The 23,564-nt window shown below is 47.8% G+C and overlaps 2 protein-coding genes across 6 annotated transcripts in view; one reads left to right on the top strand and one right to left on the bottom strand.

Annotated features, from left to right (window-relative positions):
- The window catches only part of KANSL1L (KAT8 regulatory NSL complex subunit 1 like), a 99,931-nt gene extending 86,088 nt beyond the window's left edge, over positions 1-13,843 (top strand). The window contains exons 15-18 of one of the 4 annotated variants that reach the window (XR_005456235.1): positions 1,215-1,397; positions 2,008-2,563; positions 3,866-4,058; positions 13,775-13,843. Coding sequence is in view for 2 of the 4 variants with exons in the window: in XM_038766420.1 (XP_038622348.1) it covers positions 1,215-1,397; positions 2,008-2,038; positions 3,866-3,876 (225 nt within the window). In the remaining 2 variants the exon portion in view is untranslated. Of the gene's footprint in view, positions 1-1,214; positions 1,444-2,007; positions 2,564-3,865; positions 4,258-13,774 lie in introns of those variants that run through there. The other 3 variants (XR_005456234.1, XM_038766420.1, XM_038766421.1) reach the window with 3 other exon arrangements.
- RPE (ribulose-5-phosphate-3-epimerase) lies at positions 5,500-19,652 on the bottom strand. Of its 2 annotated transcripts, none has more exons than XM_038766423.1 (6): positions 19,525-19,652; positions 13,794-13,873; positions 12,558-12,697; positions 11,003-11,137; positions 10,530-10,616; positions 5,500-5,739 (listed from the first exon to the last, which is right to left on the bottom strand). In XM_038766423.1, exons 1-6 carry the CDS (start codon positions 19,644-19,646, stop codon positions 5,617-5,619), a joined length of 687 nt encoding a protein of 228 aa, XP_038622351.1. In that variant the 5' UTR covers positions 19,647-19,652; the 3' UTR covers positions 5,500-5,616. The 2 variants fall into 2 exon arrangements, with proteins under 2 accessions (XP_038622351.1, XP_038622352.1); XM_038766424.1 differs by having other exon boundaries at positions 19,536-19,616.
- Between the last annotated feature and the right edge of the window lie 3,912 nt (positions 19,653-23,564).

Raw genomic sequence — 23,564 nt, 5'->3', positions numbered from 1 at the left:
GCTCACATTCTTAATCTCCATCTGACAGATGAGGTACAGAGAAGTGAGGTGACTTGCCAAAGGTCACCCAGCAGACAAGTGGCAGAACTGGGCTTAGAACCCAAACCTGTGCTCTTTCCACTAGGTCACGCTGATTCTCCTCATTTTTTTAGGCGTTTTTCTCATTTTTCCCCATTTTTCTGGCCCAGGGTATACTAGGCTAGGCATCAGAAAGCTCATGTTCATTGGGCCCTGCCACTGGCTCTCGGAAAGAGCTTGGGTAGTCATTTCATCTCTCAGTAATGTTTTCTTCGTGTAACTACAGATAGCACCCCTCCATGCGACCCTGGATTAAATGTCCGCAAATGACTAGGAAATCCCCAAGGTGGTTTTTTTTTATGAAAAGATATAGTCTTACCTCTAGGTTAATGTTTCCTTGCACCCCCAATTTCCTGCAATAATTAGAAATTGTATCTAAGTGTTTACTGTGTATCAAGAACTGTCCTAAGCGATGGGGTAGGTACAAGCTAATCAGGTTGGACACAGTCCATATCCTATGTGAGTCACACTGTCTCAATTCCCATTTTACAGATGAGGGAACTGAGGCACAGAGAAGTTAAAAGACTTCCCCAAGGTCATGCAGCAGACAAGTGACAGAGATGGGGTTCGAACCCAGGTCCTCTGATGCCCAGGCCCCTACTCATTCCGCTAGGCTACACTGCTCCTCTGTGGCAGATCATGAACCCAGAAGATGCCAGCAAAGATTAGGGACTAAAACAGCAACTTGGGGGGGGGGTTGGGGGCATGTACAATGGGTATTGGAGTATGGGAGGGTGTGTTGGGAAAGATTGTAAAGATTAGAGAAAGGAGAGAAAAGAATAGGCATCTGAATAAAGGAAAATCCCTCCGAGGGAGTAAGAAGGGAAAAATGCTTAGAATTAGGGCTTGATGCATAGTAGATCCTTAACAAATACCATAATTACTTGAAAAGATCCTTTGGGGACACTGCCTAGGACTGAATCGCCAAGTCGCTCATAGCCCCAGCAGACCCATCACAGTGGGGACAGTAGCTACAGAAGTTCATGGCAAAAGCATTCGTTTTTTTTCTTGTTTCTTTACTTGACAAGGGAGACGGCGGTTTTCTGTTGCATGACAAGTTTGGTGGGATTCCCAATAAAATGTATGACACAAATGAATTGGAATTCCACCCTTAAGCCCTTTTTATTTCTTTTCAGTCTGGGTGGTGGGAACGGAGAGTTTTTCCACTTAAGAATGAAGAAATAGCAGCCTTACTGTGCCAGGATGAGACAGCAGATCAACCTGAAAGGTCGGCCATGACTCTCCATGGAGATGACTTATGTGCACAAGTAGCCAGTGGATCCACCTGTCAAGAAAGCAATTCCCGGGAGGACTGGAAGGTGACAAGTCTGATGGTCCAGGACTCAGTAGTATAAAGAAAAACAGGTGACAGGGATTGGGGTGGTTTAGTAGAGCTTTAAAAACTGGAGAGAAGTGGAAGAAGTCAGTGTAACATATTTCATCCTTATACGCTTTATAACAGGGTAGTAGGAATTAATCACCCTGGCATTCCTTTTGAAGCACAAAATAATCTTTTCTCAAGATGCTCCTTTTTTTCAGCTGTCTCAGGGCTGCAGTCATTTGCCAGGAATAACCAAACACTAAAATCCAGTGGCACTGCTAATTCTGAATCCTAGGGTCAGTGCCACATTTGGAATAGTACTTTTTCTTTGAAATACATTTTACGGTCCTGGTGATTGAGCATAAATTACTGTTCTATTTCTAGAACAAATTCGTAACTCAGAAAAGCTGTCTTGAACCAGTACTTGAGAGGTAAATGTCCTCAGTATGAGCAACTGTTTGGTAGTTATCTAACCAGATTTAAATCCCTAATGAAAAGTGTACTGTACAGTAGTTTTAACTGAAATACCACCGATTGAATATAGGCTTCTGAATACCATAACTATGTGAAGGGAGGTTGTTTTACATGTTTAACTCCCTTTATTGCAGATGGGAGTCATTTGCAGCAATTCCTGCAGAGGTGAGATTTAATCCTTTAGAATAATTTATTTCTGTTAGACTATTTTCTAGGTCACTGAGAGGCAAGACAAGCAGAAAAGAGTTAACGTTTAACTACTGGTGCTTTTTCAATCACCAGATCTCTGAAAGTTCAGCTAAGGCATCCAATCTTCTAGCTTTTATTCTGTGTAAAAGGGGCCACATAAAAATAACCTACTTATTTGAAAGTGAAAAGAAGAAATTGTGTAATGGGTTTTTGATTCTTTAATTCCCTGAAGTTTTCCATGCATTTTACTTATTCTAATCTATTTTAATTCAAGAGTGAGGTTTGCTGGTTAAAACACCCAGCCTCCGCAAGCCTGAATGCGTACCACACGTTCCTAGTGGAATCCAAGTTAGTACACTAGTCGTGTTTTTCTGTCACAGGAAATTATACAAATAACATCTTTGTTGAACATGTTCTCCAAGTTGTTAAGGATCCAGATAACCGGCCCTGGCTTAGTTTGTGTGATTTTACACCAAGCTTTGGTCAACTGATGTGAAATTGGTAAGTCCTAGGAAACAATTGTCAGAATTCCCCACTTGATGCTTTTGCTTGTAGTTTGTCTCAGTTTAGGAAAAACCAAAAACAACCCTAAATCTGCTGAAACCAGTTTGTCCTAAGAATTTAACTTGTTTTTTGCTTTAATGCCTAAAACCTCTGATTTTTTAAACGTAAGTTATTTCTATGTTTTGTGTAGTTCAAATGTCATTAAAACTGTAGAGCACTTGATTGGTTCCTGTTGCTGAGCAATCCTTTGATTCTATCTGAAATAAACACATTCCTAGAGCACACTGCACGCGTTACAACCAATTCACAGCGTCACGGCACTACAGTCCCCTAATTCTTCCATCTAGCATTAAGCAAATGGCGCTTTTAAGCATTGCTTTGTGGCAGGACTCCCTGCGCAGACTCTTGGGCAAAAGCTGTGGCATTTAGCTAGCATTTTTTGCAGTACAGCAGTCCTTTGGCATTTGTGGATTTTTCTTTTCTTTGAGTTTCACTCACCTTCAGTCTCGTGGGGAGAAGGGGCAGGCCTGGGCCCCACCATCTACTGAGCCTTTGGTCAACAGCAACTGACTCCTCTTTACTGGTCGGCTGGGCATTATCCCCTGCCCCCAGATGGCTATGCACTGTTGAACAAAACTTTTGTTTGCCAGGCACTGATATCTGCAGGGATCTCTCTAATCCCTCTTCTGTAAATACCAGGGGACTAGCAAACCACAGTGGAAAGGAAAAACATGACAAATTAAATTCAACTACTGGTTTGCTTCCAAGACCTTCAAGATGCTCTGAAAAGGCCATTAATTCACTTGCACCACGAAGCATTCACAGAATTTGGTCATCCAGCTCTCCCAGTTTCCCCTCATTCTTTCCAACCTGGTTCTCCCCTTCCCTGCCCCCTGCATTACAATCCCACCCAAATTCCTTTCCCTAGTAGAGAGGGAAGTGGATTCTGCATCCTCTCCTAGCCAGGATTCTTGCCAAGTGAGTCCTCCTTTGTCCTAAAAACACAGAGCTAGCCAAGTGGGCAAATTAGGAGGCAAGTGGCTTTGCTTGAGACTGGGGCCAAAGCTTTTTCAAGCCCTGTGATTAAAAATATAAAATTCACTAGCATCTCCAGGGTGGTGATTAAAGGCTCTCCAAACCCTTTGTTGGAGACAGACGGCTGGGTTGGGTAAAGCACTGGTCTGACTCGGTAAATTGCTATATTACGCAGATGCTCATGGTTTTACCCATGAGGTAGGAGAGCTCACTAATCCGAGGTAGTTGATGACACACTAACCTTTGTTTCCCATACATTCTTAGTCTATCTCTAAAGCAGGATCAGTTCCCAGCAATTGGAAAGTTAAAGTAAGGACGGTGAACTAAAACCCACTTTTTTCACCAACTACTTCAACTGCCTTGCTCTGCTGAAGAACTACCAAGCCAAATAAATCTCGCTGACTTTTCCTCACAGCTGAACAAGATGAAAGTAGAAGGAACAGGGTCTTTCCAAAAGGTGAGGAAGTGCCTGTTTGACCTTTTTGGAAGGATGTACTCTAGACCGCAAGCTCATTGTGGGCAAGGAATGTATCGCCCAGCTCTGTTGTATGTACCCTCCCAAGCGATGAAAACACTGCCCTGCAGAGTAAGCACTCAAATGCCATTGATGGATGTGCTGTGACATCGAATAAATGCATTTTGCCATTTCCCTAACACACCCCTGTAACTCTTCCCACATCTTGCCACACAATTGCGCCACCCCACCCTGTTTTTAAACAAAACCAAGCGGAGTTGTTCCTTAACAGCCAGCCTCAGAAGAATGTACATCACAATCCCCACAAAAGCTTTCTTTTGTCCTCCAACTCCCAGACCCATGCTCTTTCCACTAGGCCACGCTGCTTCTCACACTGAATTTTTATTTCAAACTTTGCAAAAACATTTCTTACAGGAATGCACAAAAGTTAGATTTGAAAGCTACATGGAAAAGTAGCATTAGTATCCAATTTCCTGTTCCCTTTAGTAGCACCCTTAGGCCCCAGTGTCATGGATGGGTAAAAATCATCACGCAATTTTGTCATATTAACTCATATTAACATCAGTTCATAGCATCCACCCACAAAAGTACGGTTTTCCCCTCACCAACTATTTCCTACGGCATTTGGGAGTATTTTCCATCAGGGATTGTCTCTCCTGGCATGGAGGTTGGAGTGCCCACAGTTACCCGTGACCCAGAATATCCATACTGTGAGGTTCCCCAGCCCAACGTCCTCTCACATGCTACCTCCCAACCCCGCCCAGGATGGCACCGAACACCTCCCTCACTCTCAGTAGTTCAACAGTATTATCAATCGTATTTATTGAGCGCTTACTGTGTGCAGAGCACTGTACTAAGCGCTATTATGGGGAACTGCATCGTACTGGCTTGACATTCACAATTTACCAGCCTACTGAGGATAACAATGAACTTTAGATGGTTACAGCTGACTTCTCTGTTAATGCCAACAAACTCCCAATGGTTCCAGTTGCCCACAAGGCACAGTGGCCTGGAACAGGCCAAGGCCACTCAAAAGCCGGCCGAGGGGACGGGGAACCAGCCCGTCTTTATTCCCTCATGAGCCTTTGGCCTCACCAAGGGGTTACTTTCACATTCATTCATTCACTCATTCAACTGTATTTATTGAGCGCTTACTGTGTGCAGAGCACTGTACTAAGCATTTGGAAAGTACAATTTGCCAACAGAGACAATCCCTACCCAACAACGGGCTCACGGTCAAGAAGTGGGGGAGGCCTCCCCTACACTGTCCATGGCTGGCATGGGAACAGTGAGCACTCTTTAGGTCCTCTCTCTTCCCCCTTACCAGAGTATTCTGCACCAGTGCCCCTAGTCAGCGAATGGAAGGGCATGAATTACTGCTGAGGACAGCAGCACTGCTTCAACAGCAGGAAGATGAACACCCTTTGGCACCAGTAAAAAATAAGATTTAATAGGCAGAGCGTTTAGCTACCTGCAGCCACGGGGGAGGACCGAAGGGGAGGGAGGGAAGAGGACGGGGGAGAGGACGGCGGGGTGGAGTTCACCGATCAAGGGAGCGTTTCTGAGCGGCCTCCGAACACACGTTTCTCAGGAGGTTGATTACGGCTCTGGGGTCTTCGCTCCTCATAATGGCACTACCCGACACAATCATGTTGGCCCCTGCCTGAAAGATAGGAAACATTGGTTAAACAGCTGGGGATATGATGTACACATTGAGAGGAGTGCTCAGAAATTTAGGCCAGCTCACGGGGTAGGACCTCGATCCTCCGATGCCTATTCTCTCCAGCTAACAGCCTGTAACACCCATAACAGTCTGTTGTTAGCGAGTCTCTGTGGTGCAAAGGCAGTTCTCGCTTCCCCACCAAAACCCCAAACGGATGTGTTTTTTCAGGGACTAACCAAATCCGGCTCCGTTGGCCAGACTCTGGGACCGAGTGAAAACCGCAAACCGGGCCACATTTGGAGACGGGCTGAGAGCTGATGGGTGCACCTCGTGGCCTCTGAAATTGGCGTTCACTTGGCACCAAGTAATGGGACACTGGAAATTCCAAAATGGTGCCTGCCAATGTAACTCCCTGTAAGGTTACCACAGCAGGACATGGATATGCAGCTATACGTGACATGATTCTACATTATTTATGCAATAAATACAGAAATAACATATAAACTATGTGTGCACACATATATAAACATAGAGTTACCCGCCATTTTTGAAGATGGCCCTGCCAGTGCTGAGCTGTCACCCACATGTGACAGTGCTGTTGAGACAGACTCTTTTTGCACTGAGCAACATGAGCCCACTGTTGGGTAGGGACCGTCTCTATATGCTGCCAACTTGTACTTCCCAAGTGATTAGTACAGTGCTCTGCACACTAAGTGCTCAATAAATACAATTGAATGAATGAGCTGGGCACCTTTCTAGCACCTTGCCCCATCGGGTGGACATATAAAACACTTTGGGATATATCTACTTTCAGTGCTCTTGTTGTATTGTGCTCTCCCAAGTACTTACTACAGTGCATTGCACACAGTAAATGCTCAGTAAATACGATTGATTGGTTGATTTAGGGGTATCGGTACATTTAGAGCTAAGCTCTGCCCTTCCTATCTTATTCATTCATTCAATCGTATTTATTAAGTGCTCACTGTGTGCAGAGCACTGTACTAAGTGCTTGGGAAGTACAAGTTGGCAACATATAGAGATGGTCCCTACCCAACAATGTGCTCACAGTCTAGAAGGGGGAGACAGAAAACAAAACATGTAGACAGGTGTCAAAGTCGTCAGAACAAACAGAATTAAAGCTATATGCACATTAACAAAACAAACAGAATAGTAAATATGTACAAGTAAAATAAGTAGAGCAATAAATCTGTCCAAATATATATGCACAAGTGCTGGGGGGAGGGGAAGGAGGTAGGACGGGGGGATGGGGAAAGAAGTGGCACCACAATTTGGAAAATATTACCTGAAGAAATATTACATATTATTGATGGCTTGTTAAAAATTAGAGGGGAAACTGGCCTTAGTTGCAAACCCCACCTTTTTTTTTTTAAACAGATTTGACATTTTCCAGATTTTTGCCTCTATGCTAAGTTGAGCTTCAAGTACCACTACTTGTAATATATGAGTGCTCATCTTCAGAGCTGAATGTGATACAGCCACAGCCACTGTTATGCTAACCCTGACCAGAAACAAATAAATGACCACAAAACTGGTCCTGTTATGTTCAACCCATTTTCATCCTTGAAATGCTTAAAGTTCCTTAGGCAGGACTACCTTCAGCGATTTTAACTTTTGGCAGATTTTAAGGGTTCAACAGAAGCAGAATGGCCTAATAGCACAGGTCAGGAGTCAGGAGTCTTGAGTTCTAATTCTCGTTCTGCCACTGGCCTGTTGGGTGATGTCGAGCAAGTCATTTAAGTTCCCTGTGCCTCCATTTTCTTGTTAGTAAAATGGTAATTCAAAACCCGTTCTCCCTTCCTCTTAGACTGTGAGCCCCATGTGGAACAGGGAGTGTGTCCAACCTGATTAGCTTGTATCTATTCAAGTGCCTAACAAAAAAGCCAGAACTCCTACAAGAGGAATTGCGGAATACTCGGAGAATTCTTGGTTATGTGTAAATTGGCAATGTTTTTCCAACTGCCCTGCTCCTAAATTTCACAAAAACAAGTAAAACCTGTCAGATGGACTTTGATGGGGGCTTGGCTTTCCCTCCTGTTCCCTGTCCAAGCAGCTCTGGTGGCTCTGGGCCTGGAGGGTCAGGCCTGCTTGGAAGCAGGTTAGTGAGGTGTATTTATCATGGTCTTTGAGGGGAAAAAATAAAAGTTAGTGACATTTCCAACCTTGGCAAAATGCAGCACTTCGGTCCTTCCTTCATTATGGCAGAATCACTCCCCTCTAACTCTGCCAAGTTCTACATGCCTGCAGTTTCCGTTCTACAGTGTTCCTGACTCCAGCAGCCCCTGGACCCACAAACCACCATCAAAGAATTCTCCGTTTTCTTAACCCTGGCCCACTGTTGGGTAGGGACCGTCTCTATAAGTTGCCAACTTGTACTTCCCAAGTGCTTAGTACAGTGCTCTGCACACAGTAAGCGCTCAATAAATACAATTGAATGAATGAGGACCCTGGCCTCAACGGCCTGGGAAGATAGTGGCTCTAAATTTGGAATACGCATTTTCGAACAGGTCTATTTTACCAAATGAAAACATGTTATCCAGCCAATGCCACTCGGCTGAACCGCCTTGATTAGAAAATTACTGAAGAACCCGTTCCAGAATACCAGGATACTATCAGTGGTATTCAGCTACCAAACTGAAGCTAACTGGTAGAGCAATAGTGTTTACTGAGCACCTACTACATTCATAGCACTGTGCTGAACGCTTGGGGACAGAGTTAGTAGGTGCAATCCCTGCCCTGGATTACAATCTGGTGGGGGGAAAAAGACAGAAAAATAATTTCAGATATCAATCAATGGTATTTATTGAGTGCTTACTAAAGGCAAAGCACTGTACTAAGCGCTTGGGAATTAGCAGGCACGTTCCCTGCCCCTACTGAGCTTACAGTGTAGAGGGGTACCAGCAAGATCTTCTGCATCCTCAGATGGGGGGTCACCCTCCTTGCCCCATCCAGAAGGCATGTAGTCAGGGGTGGCAAAGGGATAACTGAGGCCCAGCAAAGGGCTCAGACCGTTCTTGGGCCTGTCAGGCCGTGGTCTCCGCTCTCGCTAAATCGGCTCAAGAGACCAGCGGGGTGAAGAAAGTACCAGGACAGATACATGGGGCTCCGAGCTGCCAGCCGGGGGAAGGGGACGGTCAAGAAACAGCATGGCGTAGTGGATAGAGCATGGCCCTGGAGTCAGGTGGTTGCCTGCTGGGTGACCTTGGGCAAGTCACTTCACTTCCCTGTGCCTGTAACCTCATCTGTACGTGGCTCAGTGGAAAGAGCACGGGCTTTGGAGTCAGAGGTCATGGGTTCAAATTCCGGCTCCGCCAATTGTCAGCTGTGTGACTTCGGGCAAGTCACTTCACTTCTCTGTGCCTCAGTTCCCTCATCTGTAAAATGGGGACTATGGCTGTGAGCCCCATGTGGGACAACCTGATCACCCTGTAATCTCCCCAGCGCTTAGAACAGTGCTATGCACAAAGTAAGCACTTAGTAAGTGCCATTATTATTACTATTTGTAAAATGGGGATTGAGACTAGGAGCCCCACGTGGGACAGGGACTGTGTCCAACCCGATTTGCTTATATCCGCCCCAGCTCTTAGCATAGGGCCTGGCACATAGTAAGCACATAACAAATACCATAATTATTATTCAGACAGGTACACGGGGCTCTGCGCTGATGGCTGGAGGAGCTCGGGGGCCAGGACAGGTACACGGGGCAAGTAATCGGGCATTTAGGAAGTAATAAGGCATGTAGGAAGATATCTAAAGACAAAAAGGGTGAGGCCTAGTGGATAAAGCATAGGCCCGGGAGTCAGAGGACTTGGGTTCCAATCCTGCTCTGCCATCAGCCTGTTGTGTGACATTGGGCAAATCCCTTCATTTCCCGGTGCCTCAGGTTTCTAAACTGTAAAATGGGGATTCAATGCCCATTCTCCCTCCTACTTGACTGTGAGCCCTATATCATCAACTTGAATCTACCTAATTAACTTGTATCTGCTTGACACACAGTAAACACTTAACAAATACCATTAAAAAAGTGGTACAAAGTAAACAGGTTCAGAAGGTGGCAGGGGAGAAGGGGACATATCCTGGGGAGATCTGTGGTTGGGTAGATTTGGGGCGGGGAGGAGTTCCAGGGTGAAGGAAGGGTATTAATTAGCAAGGGGTCAGAGCTGGAAGAGATAAAAAAAGAGGCTCAATGAATAGGTTAGCTTGATGGGAACGAAGAGTGAAAGCTGGGATGTAGAGTTAGAAGGGAGAAAACTGAAGGAATGCCTAAAGCCAAGGGTCAGGAGTTTCTCCTGGATGTGGAGAGGAATGAAAAGCCAATGAAGGTTTTTGAGGAGTTGGAAGATGTGTGCAGAAGGACATTTTAGAAAAAAACGACTTGGACCTCAGAATGAAACATGGACCAGAAAGGGAAGAGAATGGAAGCAGGGAGACCAGTGAGGTTGAGATATGTCACGGTCCTGGATGAGGGTCGGTGGCCATTTGGATTGAGAGGAAGCGGCACAGCTGGGAAATGTAGAGGAAAATCGGATGGGAAAAGGAAGACAGGGAGGAGTCCAGGATAATGGTAAGATCATGGATTTGAGAGACAGGGAAAGGAGGTGGTGTGGCCAACTTCCGTAAACCAAACTGAACACGTCTGAGGCAGCCAAATCCAGTTTTCTTTCTTTGGGGAGCCCCAGATTTCTAACCTCAATTAATCCCGGGAAGTGGGTTTGATTGTAGCAAGTCCTGGTCGTGGGGCAGACTTACAATGGAGTCTTATTGATTCTCACCTCTGCACATTTATGGATTGTGTCAGGCCCAACTCCACCATCCACCTCAATATCCAGAGAGGGAAACTGAGTCCTCAGCCATTGAACCTAGAAATACAGTGAAAAAAGACCACCATAAAATGTAGAAACTCAAAACATACCAAACCAGCCAGTGAACTGCAGTATACACAAGCACTCTCCACTAAGCTACCCATCAGATTATTTTTCATAATGGACTTAGTTTAGCACTTACTGCGTGGCAGGCACTGTATTAAGCCCTGGGGTAGACATGAGCTAATCAGGTTGGACCCAGTCCATATCCTACATGGGGCTCATCACAGTCTTAATCCCCAGAGGAGGCAACTGAGGCCCAGAGAAGTTAAGCGAGCATCTACAAGATAAGAGTCTCAACAATACTATAGGTCTCTGGGCTGTTCCCACTCCCCATGAAGGCATTCAAGTAACGTGTCCCTGCACAATGTCCTCTTTGCTACCTTTGGCATCATGTCGTCCATGAACTTCTGTCCTCCAAAACCAGGTTCCACCGTCATGACCAAAGCCATGTCGATCTGATTGGCCCACGGGGCGAGATACTCCACCGTTGTCCCGGGTTTAATAGCAAGGCCAACCTACAACAAAGGATACAGGCAAATTGGTTGTTAATAACAGTAATAATAATAACAAACTGGGGGTATTTGTTAAGCACTTCTTATGGGTCAACTACTTCACTAAGCCCTGGAGTAGAAAAAAGATAATCGTTTGACACAGTACCTGTTCCCCATGGGCTCACAGTCTAAAAAAGAGGGAGCAGAGGCACTGAATCCCCACTTTACAGATGAGGAAACTGAGGCCCAGAGCAGCATGGCTCAGTGGCAAGAGCCCGGGCTTGGGAGTCAGAGGTCATGGGTTCAAATCCCGGCTCCGCCGCTTGTCAGGTGTGTGACTCTGGGCAAGTCACTTCACTTCTCTGCGCCTCAGTTACCTCATCTGTAAAATGGGGATGAAGATTGTGGGCCCGACATGGGACAATCTGATCACCTTGTATCTACCCCAGTGCTTAGAACAGTGCTTTGCACATAGTAAGCGCTTAATACCAAAATTATTATTATTGTTATTATTATGTGACTTGTCCAAGGTCACAGGGGAGTCAAGTGGCAGAGCCAGCACTACAACCCAACTCTCCTGTTTCCAGGCCTATGCTCTTTCCACTGGGCTGTGCTACTGCTAGGTTCTCTGGATATGTCAAATGTTTTCTAGACATGGATTGACTCAAATCAGTGAACTATTTAACCCACTCAATGGTACCTGCCCATCCTCAAATACCTAAGCACAGTAGAAAGCAGAGGGTCCCTTAATGCCTTGAAGCCCCTGCTTCACTACATAAAGAGCCTGGGGCACGGTATCCCACCAGTTTTGTCTGGACCCCAAATCAAGGAGTCACACTCAGTGTTGTGGGGTCAAGACAGTCTTCCTGGCTCTGCTGTGAACTCAGGAAGTACCTTCCAGGCTAGACGGGGAACCCATCTCCCCTGAAGCCGCATGGGCTGCTAGGGAAGCCTCTGAGGCTTCTGCTGGGGCTAAAGTCACCACGGAACAAGGAGCAGAGCTGGCACCTGGAGACTCAGCCTTTACTTTGGTAGGCATTTGGCTCGGATCCAGTGAGTGCCCCTCCCACCTCGATCAAACATTCACGGTCTCCAGCCACGACCAAGGAGTCCATCTCCGCAGCAGGTCGTCGGTGGCGCCCAGAGGACCAGACGAAATGTTCCGAGGGCACATTAACCTGCTTCATACGGACAGCAGCGGAGCCACCAGAAGGACATGGACTATGTCCAACCTGATTAGTCTGTGTCTACCGCAGCGCTTAGTAATGTGCCCGGTACATAGTCAACACTAACAGATACCTTTTTTTTCTGTCACATTCCGACAAAGTTGAGGGCATAGGTGCAGCCCCATAAAATACAGTCACGATACACCACTTGCAACATAACCAAATCCTCCAAGGGGACGCACTGTGTAGAACGTGACAGTCTCCCCTGAGCCGCTCACCTTCATGCCGTTCTCCCGAATGTCTTTAATCAGTGCGCCGGGGTTCTCTGTGGCCTCCAAGTGGAAGGTATACTGATTAGCTCCTGCTACGGCCATTGGCTTCACCCACTGCTCCGGTCTGGCGACCATCATGTGCATGTCTGAAGGAATCACTCAATTCAATCATTCCGGGACTCGATGAGCTGCATTCTTTACGCAGCACTAACTGCTTCTCTGTTAGCACAATACTCAATGCTCTGGCTTGGATTTAAAATTACCAAGGGAGAGGATTGCATTTCTCAGTGGTGTCACCACAGGGCACTCCGCCCTGGGAGCAGAAATTGATGGTACCGAGGGATTGCACCTCTGGGTCCGAGGCAGTTTAAACAGAAAAACTGCTCTAGTGAAAGAAAAGGACACCCAAATAACCACTAATCAGTATAAAACATTCAACAGGTGATGAAGTCCACCAGCTAAGTATTTCTAAATCTTCTCCCACTTCCGATGCCTCCTCAGTTCAGCCATGTCACCAGGGAGCACAAGTGATAGTGGGCCTGGATGAGCCATTTTAGGATGTGGAGTTGGATGGGGGAAGAGAAGTATGTAGGAAACACAGGGTCCCAATTCTTTTCGTCTCTTATTCAATGCCAACGAACCATTTCCTCAAGCAAATGGAAGCTGATCCATGTAATAGTACCCACCGGATGCCCAAAGCCTTATGGCTCTGGACATTCATTCATTCATTCAACCGTATTTATTGAGCGCTTACTGTGTGCAGAACACTGTACTAAGCGCTTGGGAAGTACAAGCTGGCAACATATTCATCATCAATAAAATTTCCTGGGCTGGGGTTGGCGGGGGCGGTGGCGAGGAGAATGTAGATATCCAACAACTCTGATTTATCTGCAAATTTGTCAACCTATACAACCTTGAGATGGGAGCAGAGAGGGGCTACGTGTAAAAAGAACACAGCCTTCTTCCTCTGGAAAAGACGAAACTCCACTTTCAAAGGAGAAAGAAGTGTGAGGAGAGTTTTTCCAGGAAGGACTAGCAACTCTTGCTGGCCCAGATATCCCAATCCCTTAAACCAACATGTCCTGTTCCCCACCCCCCAACTTCTCTATGCTTGCCTACTCGACAAACTACAGCCCTTGAAGCTAGGTGTTTCCTTGTCCTTTCTGGCCTCTGAGTGGCACAAGGACTCTGGTTTTCGTGGACCAACACTTTTTTTGCTTAAGATTTCAGATGCTGACTTACCAAAGAAAGGGTCCTGACCCAGCTGCTTCCTCAGGCTCTCCACCACAGGGTGACCAAAGGTGATGTTTGGAACAAAGTGCCTACCAAGGAAACAGAGTCCATTTTGAAAACAGAATGATCATTTTTGTCTCCGTGTGAAACCCGTTGAATAATAACAATAATAATAATGATTATTATTATGGTATTTGTTAAGCACCTGTTCTGTGCCATGCACCGTTCTATGTGCTGGGGTAGATAAAAGATAGTTGGGTTGGAGATAGTTCCTGTCCCACATAGGGCTTGCGGTCTTAATCCCCATTTTACAGATGAGGGAACTGAGGCCCAGCGAAGTGAAGTGACTTGCCCAAGGCCACAGAGCAGACAAGTGGTGGAGCTGGGGTGAGACCGATGGCCTTCTGACTCCCAAGGCCATGATGCTTCTCTATGGATTAAACCATCCATATGTGCCTACGGGTGGTTTCAGGATTTAGGAAAGCGCTCTGGAAAAATCACCTAAATGTAAAGTACCCGTGAGACCAGCCAGAGGGGGCGAGGAAATCTGTCTCTCCGGAATAATAATAATGGCATTTATTAAGCACTATGTGCAAAGCACTGTTCTAAGCGCTGGGGAGCTTACAAGGTGATCAGGTGGGGCTCACAGTCCTAATCCCCATTTTACGGATGAGGTAACTGAGGCCCAGAGAAGTGAAGTGACTTGTCCAAAGTCACAGAGTTGACAAGTGGCAGAGCTGGGATTTGAACCAATGACCTCTGATTCCAAAGCCCGGGCTCTTTCCACCGAGCCACGCTGGAATCAGTTCCAACCTTCACTGACACGCTATACTGGCTTTTAGTTGGCCTAACACCTGCCTCCACAATCATCGGGGGAGCGGCCTGACCGCTTCTGGATCACAAGGACAACTAACTGTACAAGCTATTCTTTGGGAAAGGGGACGGAGAGTCTGCTGCTCTGAAAGTGGCTCCACTGGCTCCCAGAAGCCTCGTGGGCCCCAGTGGGCCACGTGGGTGGTTGCCCAGCCTGGGCTGGGCTGAATGTCCAAGGAATAGGTCAGAGGCGGCAAGTAGGAGAGTGGAGGTCTGGAAATAAAATTCCTGGATCCCATTTCCAGTCCTGCCCCTGTGACCTGCATCCAGAGGGTCAAAAATACCACTCACCTAGCATACTATAATTATCATTATTAGAATTTCTGAAATAAACTGTTCTGAGTTCAACAGTAAGGGGTACATAAAATATGTCACAATATTACTGGCCCGCTGAGTGAGTTGTTTAAGGCCATCGGACTGTATTCAAACCTAGCAAAACTGTCATTTTTAACCCATTCGATGCTCCTCCAGGAAGTACAGCCGATAAAACTACTAATGAGCAATTTCTGCTATTGACCCTAGCCAAGTGTCTCCATGCAAATTTAGCAATTCTCACCTTAGGGTATTTGTTAAACCCTTACTAGGTGCCAGGCACTACACTAAGCACTGGAGTAGATAGAAGATAATCAGGTTTGACACAGCCCATGTCCCACCTGGGGCTCACAGTCTTCACCCCCACTTTACAGGTGAGATAACTGAGGCACAGATAAGTGCCTTGCCCAAGGTCACACTGCAGACATATGGTGGTGCCGGGATTAGAACTCAGGTCCTTCGGACTCCCAAGCCCATGCTCTATCCACCAGGCCAGGCTGCTTCTCATTTAACTCTGATCTCCCCCAGCCCACCGAGGTCCAATCAGCTCCCACAGGGACCATCACCTCCATGATGTTCACAGTATTGAAGTGATTGTTTTTGAGAAGACATTTCATTTACCCCCTCTCCCCTCCCCAATCTCAGAAAAAGTCATCTTATTCTCGAAGTGACCTTGGTTTTAGAAATCAGTTAGCTATTCTCATACGGAGGTCGAACACGCTGCCGATATAAGAAGCTCCTCCCCATCCCTTTGTTTCATTCTGTAAGCTCCTTGTGGGTAGGGAACATGCCTTATAGTGTCCTCTCCCAAGCATTCAGCACAGTGCTCTGCACACAGTAAGCACTCAAACACCCAATTGATTCTGCTGTGCTCTTAGAAAAAGAGATCATATGAGAATGTAATTGCTCACAATAAAACTAAAGCTTTACTTAACTTGCATCCAGCCTCATGCTACATGAGGAGCACTGTGAAAGTCTTCACAATCTCCGTGTAGGGTTTATCAGCCAAAGAAATTGGTACGGTCTAACAGAATCTGACCCACCGAGAAGCGGGGTACGGGCCCAGAATTAGAGGACCTGGGTTCTAATCCTGTCTCTGCCACTTGTCTGCTGGGTGACTTTGGGCAAGGCACTGATCTTCCCTGTGCCTCAGCTGTAAAATGGGGAATCATCGATCAGTCAATCAATCAACAAGCCTTGTGGGACAGGTAGTTTGCCCAACCCAATAAACTTGTTCCTACTCCAGAGCATAGTACCCTGCCTGGCACCTGGTAAGTGATTAACAAAAGACATATACCCCCCCCACTAAGAAATGGGTTTCTCTTTCAATCAATAATCAGTGGCGTTTGTTGAGTCCAAACTGTGCAGAGTACTACAAGGGCACCCGGGTGAGTACGCTAGGGTTTATATGCATTCCCAGTAAGAAACTGGCCTTTTTACCTTAAACTTATCAGGCCCCCAGCTTCTATCTCATAGAAAACAAGCACAGGCAGACTCTGTATCCAGGTAAGGACGGCCACTCCCGTGAGCCATCACGAAGTGGGGCTCCGCAATTCCTCCAGTCTAAAAGCCCTCCCTCCCTCCTTCCTGAGCTACGTCCAGCCCAACACACCCATCATGGTCCAATGGACTAGTTCCAGCCCGCTCTTCCCTCCGCTCCGAGAGCGGTAGTGCTCGATTCTGCTGGAAAGGGGCAGGGGAAAGGGGCAACTCAGCCATTTCCACGGGGGAGTTGGTAGGAAGGCAGTTCTAGGTATCTGAAAGTACTCTGGGCTTCTCCAAAGAGGTGCCATATTCTGAGGCACACCCACCCCACCACTGCCTCCCTCCCTCCCCTTCTCCATTCAAGTTCTCTTATCTCCCTGGAGTTTGCCAGGACGGAGCATTTGAGGCCACAGTAAGGGACGTCGTCTCTAGCAGCCACAGTATGCCTGGCTAGTTCCTGGTTGGTGTCACCATTTCCTCTTCCTCTGTGGCCTGACCCTAGTTCTGAGAACCCCGTTAACAGACGTGCCTGGGCAGCAAAGTGCTATCTCATGGTGATGCTCAGACATGACGACCCGGCACCAAACTGTAGTTCAGGCCCTTCAAACCAGGCCAGCGACACCTTCAACTTTCGATTCATTCTGGAACCGATGCTCAGATTAATGAAAATAACAAGTTTTCAAAAAAACCTCACAGCCAAGGGTCAACCTCCCCAGGAGTCGGGGGCCCAGCACGCTCTGACCCAGGTAATTCGGGCTCCACTAACACGCTGCTCATTCCTGAATAAAGTCAAAGCTCCAGTTGCACGTCAGTCTCAGCCCCTCCCGCCAGAGTCTTTCCTGTATATGTTTTAAAAATAAGCAGCGTGGCCCAGTGGAAAAAGCATGGGCTGGGAGGCAGAGGACCTGGGTTCTAATCCTGGTCCACCACTTGTCTGCTGTGTGACCCCGGGCAAGTCATTTACCTTTTCTGTGCCTCAGTTTCCTCCTCTCTAAAATAGGGATTAAGACTGTGAGCCCCATAATAATAATAATGGCATTTATTATGCGCTTACTATGTGCAAAGCACTGTTCTAAGCGCTGGGGAGGTTACAAGGTGATCAGGTTGTCCCATGATGGGGGCTCACAGTCTTAATCCCCATTTTACAGATGCGGTAACTGAGGCCCAGAGAAGTTACGTGACTTGACCAAAGTCACACAGCTGACAATTGGAGGGGTCGGAATTTGAACCCACGACCTCTGACTCCAAAGCCTGTGCTCTTTCCACTCAGCCACGCAGACAGGGACTGTGTCCAACCCGATCTGCTTGTATCCACTGCAACGCTCAGTACAGTCCCTGGCACACGGTAAGCACTTAACAAATGCCACAGTTATTATTAGGGAAATCTGCTTCCCTGAGCCTCAGTGCAAGATTTCATAAAAGGAAGAGTTCAGGCAGGAGTGTAACTGAATGGAGAAGCCTATTCAGACCTTGCCATTAGTCAAGGGAGTCGTAGTCTGCCCTTAAATGATAACGTACCAGGGTGGGGCATTGCCTCAGAGCCAGAGTTAAGGCTGGGCACCCTGGTTTCAAGATGCTCCGCCGCCCGCCCCCCAACCTCTGGCCAGCAGCCGAACTGGGTGAGCAGGGGAAGAGGAAATGTTGACACCAACCAGGAACTGGCCAAGCATACTACGGCTGCCAGAGACGTCCCTTAAAGTGGCCTCGTGTGCTCTATCCTGGCAAACTCCAGGACGATAAGGAAGCAACAACTGTGGGCCAAAATCCTACTTGAGTGGAAAAAACTTGAATGGAGAAGGGGGTGGGAGGGGAGTTGGGGTCCCTCCGGTGGGACCCACGGGGAGAGAAAGGGTCGTGGGCGCCCAGCGAGTCCTCCTGCGCTCTTCGCCGGGGAAGGGCTGCCTTGCTGCTCCCCACGGCCCAACAGGCGGGCACACGGTCATTCATTCATTCAATCCTATTTACTGAGCGCTTACTCTGTGCAAAGCACTGCATTAAGCGCTTGGACAGTACAATTCGGCAACAGATAGAAACAGTCCCCACCCAACAACGGGCTCACAGTCTAGAAGGCGGAGACGGACAACAAAACAAGTAGACAGGCATCGATAACACTTGGCTCCGCCACTTGTCATTCATTCATTCAATCGTATTTATTGAGCGCTTACTGTGTGCACAGCACTGGACTAAGCGCTTAGAAAGTACACTTTGGCAACAGAGACAATCCCTACCCAACAATGGGCTCACAGTCTAGAAGCGGGGGGACCGACAATAAAACAAAACAAGTAGACGGGCATCCATAGCATCAAAATAAAGAGAATTATAGATCTATACATAGCATTAATTAAATAAATAGAATAATAAATATGTACAAATGTACACAAGTCAGCTGTGTGACTTTGGGCAAGTCACTTCACTTCTCTGTGTCTCAGTGGTGTGGCTCTGTGGAAGGAGTCCGGGCTTGGGAGTCAGAGGTGGTGGGTTCTAATCCCGGCTCTGCCACTTGTCAGCTGTGTGACTTTGGGCAAGTCACTTCACTTCTCTTTGCCTCAATTCCCCCATCTGTAAAACGGGGATTAAGATTGTGGGCCCCACGTGGGACAACCTTGGTCACCATGCATCCCCCCCACAACGCTTGGCACATAGTAAGAGCTTAACAAATACCAACATTATTATTATTACCTCAGCTGTAAAATGCGGATTAAGACTGTGAGCCCCACGTGGGACAACCCGATCACCTTGCATTCCCCCCCGTGCTTAACAAATGCCATCATTATTATCAAAATAGATAAACAGAATTGTAGCTATACACGCATCATTAGTCAAATAGAGTAATCAAGTGTTGTGGGAAGGGCGGGGGGGGGGGGGACCATCAGAGAATCAATCAATCGTATTTACTGAGCGCTTACTGTGTGCAGAGCACTGTACTAAGCGCTTGGGAAGTACAAATTGGCAACATATAGAGACGGTCCCTACCCAACAGTGGGCTCACAGTTTAGATAAGTTGGTCGGTCGGTGAGTGAGTGCGGGTCCCACGGGCCCACCCGTCCGTCCGTCCGCCCGGCGCAGTTACCCGTCCATTACATCCAGATGCAGGTAGTCGGCCCCGGAGTCCAGCATCCGGGTGCACTCGGCCCCGAGGCGGGACAGGTCGCTGTTGAGGATGGACGGGCCGATCTTGCAGCCGGACGCCATGCTGCGGGCCGGGGAAGGCCTGGCCGGGGAAGGCCTGGCCGGGGAGGGCCGGCGGGGGGGCTCCGCCCCGAGGCCTGCTGGGAGATGGAGTCCTCGGGCCCGCGCCCACGCCTCTCAGCGGCGCGACACGAACTACTCTCCCGACAGGCAGCGCGCGCCGGAAAGGGGCGGGGCGGGGCCTCCAGAGCCGCCCCCCTTCAGTCAGTCAGTCGGCCAGTCAGCTGTACTTACCGTGTGCAGGGCACTGGACTAAGCGCTTGGGAAGTACAAGTTGGCAACCGTATTAATAATGATGGCATTTATTAAGCGCTTACCATGTGCAAAGCACTGTTCTAAGCGCTAGGGAGGTTACAAGGGGATCAGGTTGGCCCACGGGGGGCTCACGGTCTTCATCTAGACTGTGAGTCCACCGTTGGGTAGGGACTGTCTCTAGATGTTGCCAACTTGTATTTCCCAAGCGCTTAGTGCAGTGCTCTGCACACGGTAAGCGCTCAATAGATACGATTGATTGATTGTTTCATCCCCATTTTCCAGATGAGGGAACTGAGGCCCAGAGAAGTGAAGTGACTTGCCCGAAGTCACACAGCTGACAGGTGGCGGAGCTGGGATTTGAACCCATGACCTCTGACTCCAAAGCCCGGGCTCTTTCCACCAAGCCACGCTGCTTCAGAGACGGTCCCTACCCAACAATGGGCCCCCTTGCCCCCGACCCCCCGGGCCTCCATGCTTCCAACCTCTGGGGCAGCCCCTCTACCTAATAATACTAATAATGGCATTTATTAAGCATTTACTATGTGCAAAGCACTGTTCTAAGCGCTGGGGAGGTTACAAGGTGATCAGGTTGTCCCCCGAGGGGCATTTTGCAGATGAGGTAACTGAGGCACAGAGAAGTGAAGTGACTTGCCCAAAGTCACCCAGCTGACAAGTTGCAGAGCTGGGATTTGAACCCATGACCTCTGACTCCAAAACCCGGGGTCTTTCCACTGAGCCACGCTACTTCTCTAACAATAATAATAGTAAAGATGATGGTGTTTGTTAAGTGCTGGGGGAGATACAGAGTAATTAGGTTGTCCCATGTGGGGCTCACAGTCTTAGAATAATGCTTCGCACATAATAATCAATCAATCAATCAATCGTATTTATTGAGTGCTTACTGTGTGCAGAGCACTGTACTAAGCGCTTGGGAAGTACAAGTTGGCAACATATAGAGATGATCCCTACCCAACAGTGGGCTCACAGTCTAGAAGTGCTTCATTCATTCATTCATTCAATCGTATTTATTGAGCGCTTACTGTGTGCAGAGCATTGGACTAAGCGTTTGGGAAGTACAAGTCGGCAACATATAGAGACGGTCCCTACCCAACAACGGGCTCACAGTCTACAAGGACTGATGCCATCATTATTGTTAATCCCCATTTTACAGATGAGGGAACTGAGGCCCAGAGAAGTGAAGTCACTTGCCTAAGGTCACACAGCTGACAAGGGGCGAGCCGGGACTAGAACCCACACCCTCTGACTCCCAAGCTGACCCCCGGCATGGTCCGGGACTGAGGGACCGCCTCATGGGCCCAGCTGGCCCAGAGAGACCCCCACACCCTGCCTGGTGCCCAGGGCAGGGCTCGGCGCCCCTGCCCCTACCAACTCAGTTATATGGTATTCTTCAAAGTGCATAATACAGTGCTCTGCACATAGTAAGCACTCAATAAATGTGTTTGATTGATTGACCTTGCAGAAGCTTCAGGTGCCAGGGAAATCCACAGACCTGGGGATCTGCAGGATCAGGAGGGAGTGCTTTCTCTAATGGCCTCTACTCCAAATCCTCCTAGACCTCTCAGCCGCCTTCTACACCGTCGACCATCCCCTTCTGGAAATGTTATCCTACCTCAGCTTTTCTGACGCTGTCCTCTCCTGGTTCTCCTCCTAGCTCTCTGGCTGTTCATTCTTAATCTCTTCCATGGGCCTCTCCTCTGCCTCCCACCCTCTAACTGTGGGGGTCCCTCAAGGTTCAATTCTGGGTCCCCTTCTATTCTCCATTGACGCCCACTCCCCTGGAGAACTCATTCGCTCCCATGGCTTCAACTACCACCTTTATGTAGATGATACCCAAACCTAATCTCCAGCCCTGATCTCTCTCCATCTCTGCAGTCTCATATTTGTTCCTGCTTTCAACACATCTCTACTTAGCTATCCTCTCGTCACCTCAAACTTAACGTGTCTAAAACAGAGCTCCTTAACTTCCCACCCAAACCCTGTCCTCCTGATTTTTCCATCCCTGTGAACGGCACCGCCATCCTTCCTGTCTCACAGACCCGTAACCTTAGCGTCATTCTTGAATTCTCTCTCTCATTCAACCCACATATTCAATCCATCACTAAATCCTGTTGGTTCAACCTTCACAACATCACTAAAACCTGCCCTTTCCTCTCCATCCGAACTGCTATCACGTTAATCCAATCACTGATCCTATCTCACTTTACTGTATCAGCCTCCTTTCTGACCTCACTGCCTCCCGTCTCTCCCCACTCCGGTCCATATATAATAACTGTGGTATTTGTAAAGCCCTTACTGTGTGCCAGGCACTGTACTAAGCACTGGGGTGGATACAAGCGCATCGGATTGGACCCAGTCCCTTTCCCATGTGGGGCTCACAGTCTCAATCTCCATTTTACAGATGAGGTAACTGACGCAAAGGGAAGTGAAGTGACTTGCCCAAGGTCACACCGGAGACTAATGTCAGAGCTGGGTTTAAAACCCATGACCTTCTGACTCCCAAACCCATGCTCTAGCCACTACACTATCATTCTTATTTTTCTCACACTCTGCATACACCATACTTCACTCTGCTGCCCGGGACATTTTTCTACAAAACCTTTCAGGCCACGTCTCCCCACTCCTCAGGAAATTCCAGCGGTTATCCGTCCACCTCCACATCGAACAGAAACTCCTCACCATTGGCTTTAAAGCAGTCAATCACCTTGCCCCCTCCTACCTCATCCCACTACTCTCCTACTACAACCCAGCCCGCACACTTCAATCCTCTGATGCTAACCTACTCACTGGAATTCGATCACGTCTATCCCGCCACCAACCTCTCGTCTTCATCCTGCCTCTGGCTCGGATCGCCTTCCCTCCTCATATCTGATGGACAATTACACTCCCCACCTTCAAGGCCTTATTGAAGACACATCTCTTCCAAGAGGCCTTCTCTGATTAAGCCCTCCTTTCCTCTTCTCCCACCCCCTTCTGCATCGCCCTGACTTGCTCCCTTTATTCATCCCCACTCTCAGCCCTAAAGCAACTTACTTACATATCTGTAATTTATTTATATTAACGTGTGTCTTCCCTCTCTACCCCTCCAGACTGTAAGGTAATTGTGGGCAGGGAATGTGTCTGTTTAATATTCTATTGTACTCTCCCAAGTGCTTAGTACAGTGCGGGGCACAGAGTAAGCACTCGATAAATATGATTGATGGACTGATTTCTCCATGAACTTCCTGTAGCCAGTCCCGTGATGGGGTGATAGTCTAGTCCCTGGTGAAACCCTTGCCTTTGGGGAGACGCCTGAACTGGAGACAAGAGATAGAAGTGATAAGGGTATGGGGATTTGAGGTCCCTAGGGAGGGCACCCCAAATTTTCCCTTCCCCAGGTTGGGAAGAACTGCTTCTTTGTTGTTTGTTTTATGGTACTTGATCACTTCTTACTATGGGTCAGACACTGTTCTAAACTCAGGAGTAGGTAGGAGTCAATTAGGTCAGTCACAGTCTCTGTCCTGCATGGGGCTCAGACTCTCAAGTGGGAGGGAGAATCCCCATTTTACAGTTGAGGAAACTGAGGCCCAGAGAAATTAAGTGACATGCCCAAGGTCACACAGCTAGCAATTGGCAGAGCTGGGATTAGAACCCAGCTCCGATCCCACC

This window comes from Tachyglossus aculeatus, chromosome 25 (assembly GCF_015852505.1).
Source record: "Tachyglossus aculeatus isolate mTacAcu1 chromosome 25, mTacAcu1.pri, whole genome shotgun sequence".
Lineage (NCBI taxonomy): Eukaryota > Metazoa > Chordata > Mammalia > Monotremata > Tachyglossidae > Tachyglossus > Tachyglossus aculeatus.
Note: the sequence above shows the minus strand (reverse complement) of the source record. Positions and strands in the feature narration are given on the sequence as shown.

What these genes read in the sequence shown, in the direction of transcription:
- RPE (XM_038766423.1), bottom strand. Translation starts at nt 19,646, where the DNA reads ATGGCGTCCGGCTGCAAGATCGGCCCGTCCATCCTCAACAGCGACCTG. An exon ending in GGGTCAGGACCCTTTCTTTG is followed by an intron (nt 12,698 to 13,793) that starts GTAAGTCAGCAT and finishes TGATTCCTTCAG; the next exon opens with ACATGCACATGATGGTCGCC. An exon ending in TTCGGGAGAACGGCATGAAG is followed by an intron (nt 11,138 to 12,557) that starts GTGAGCGGCTCA and finishes CCTTTGTTGTAG; the next exon opens with GTTGGCCTTGCTATTAAACC.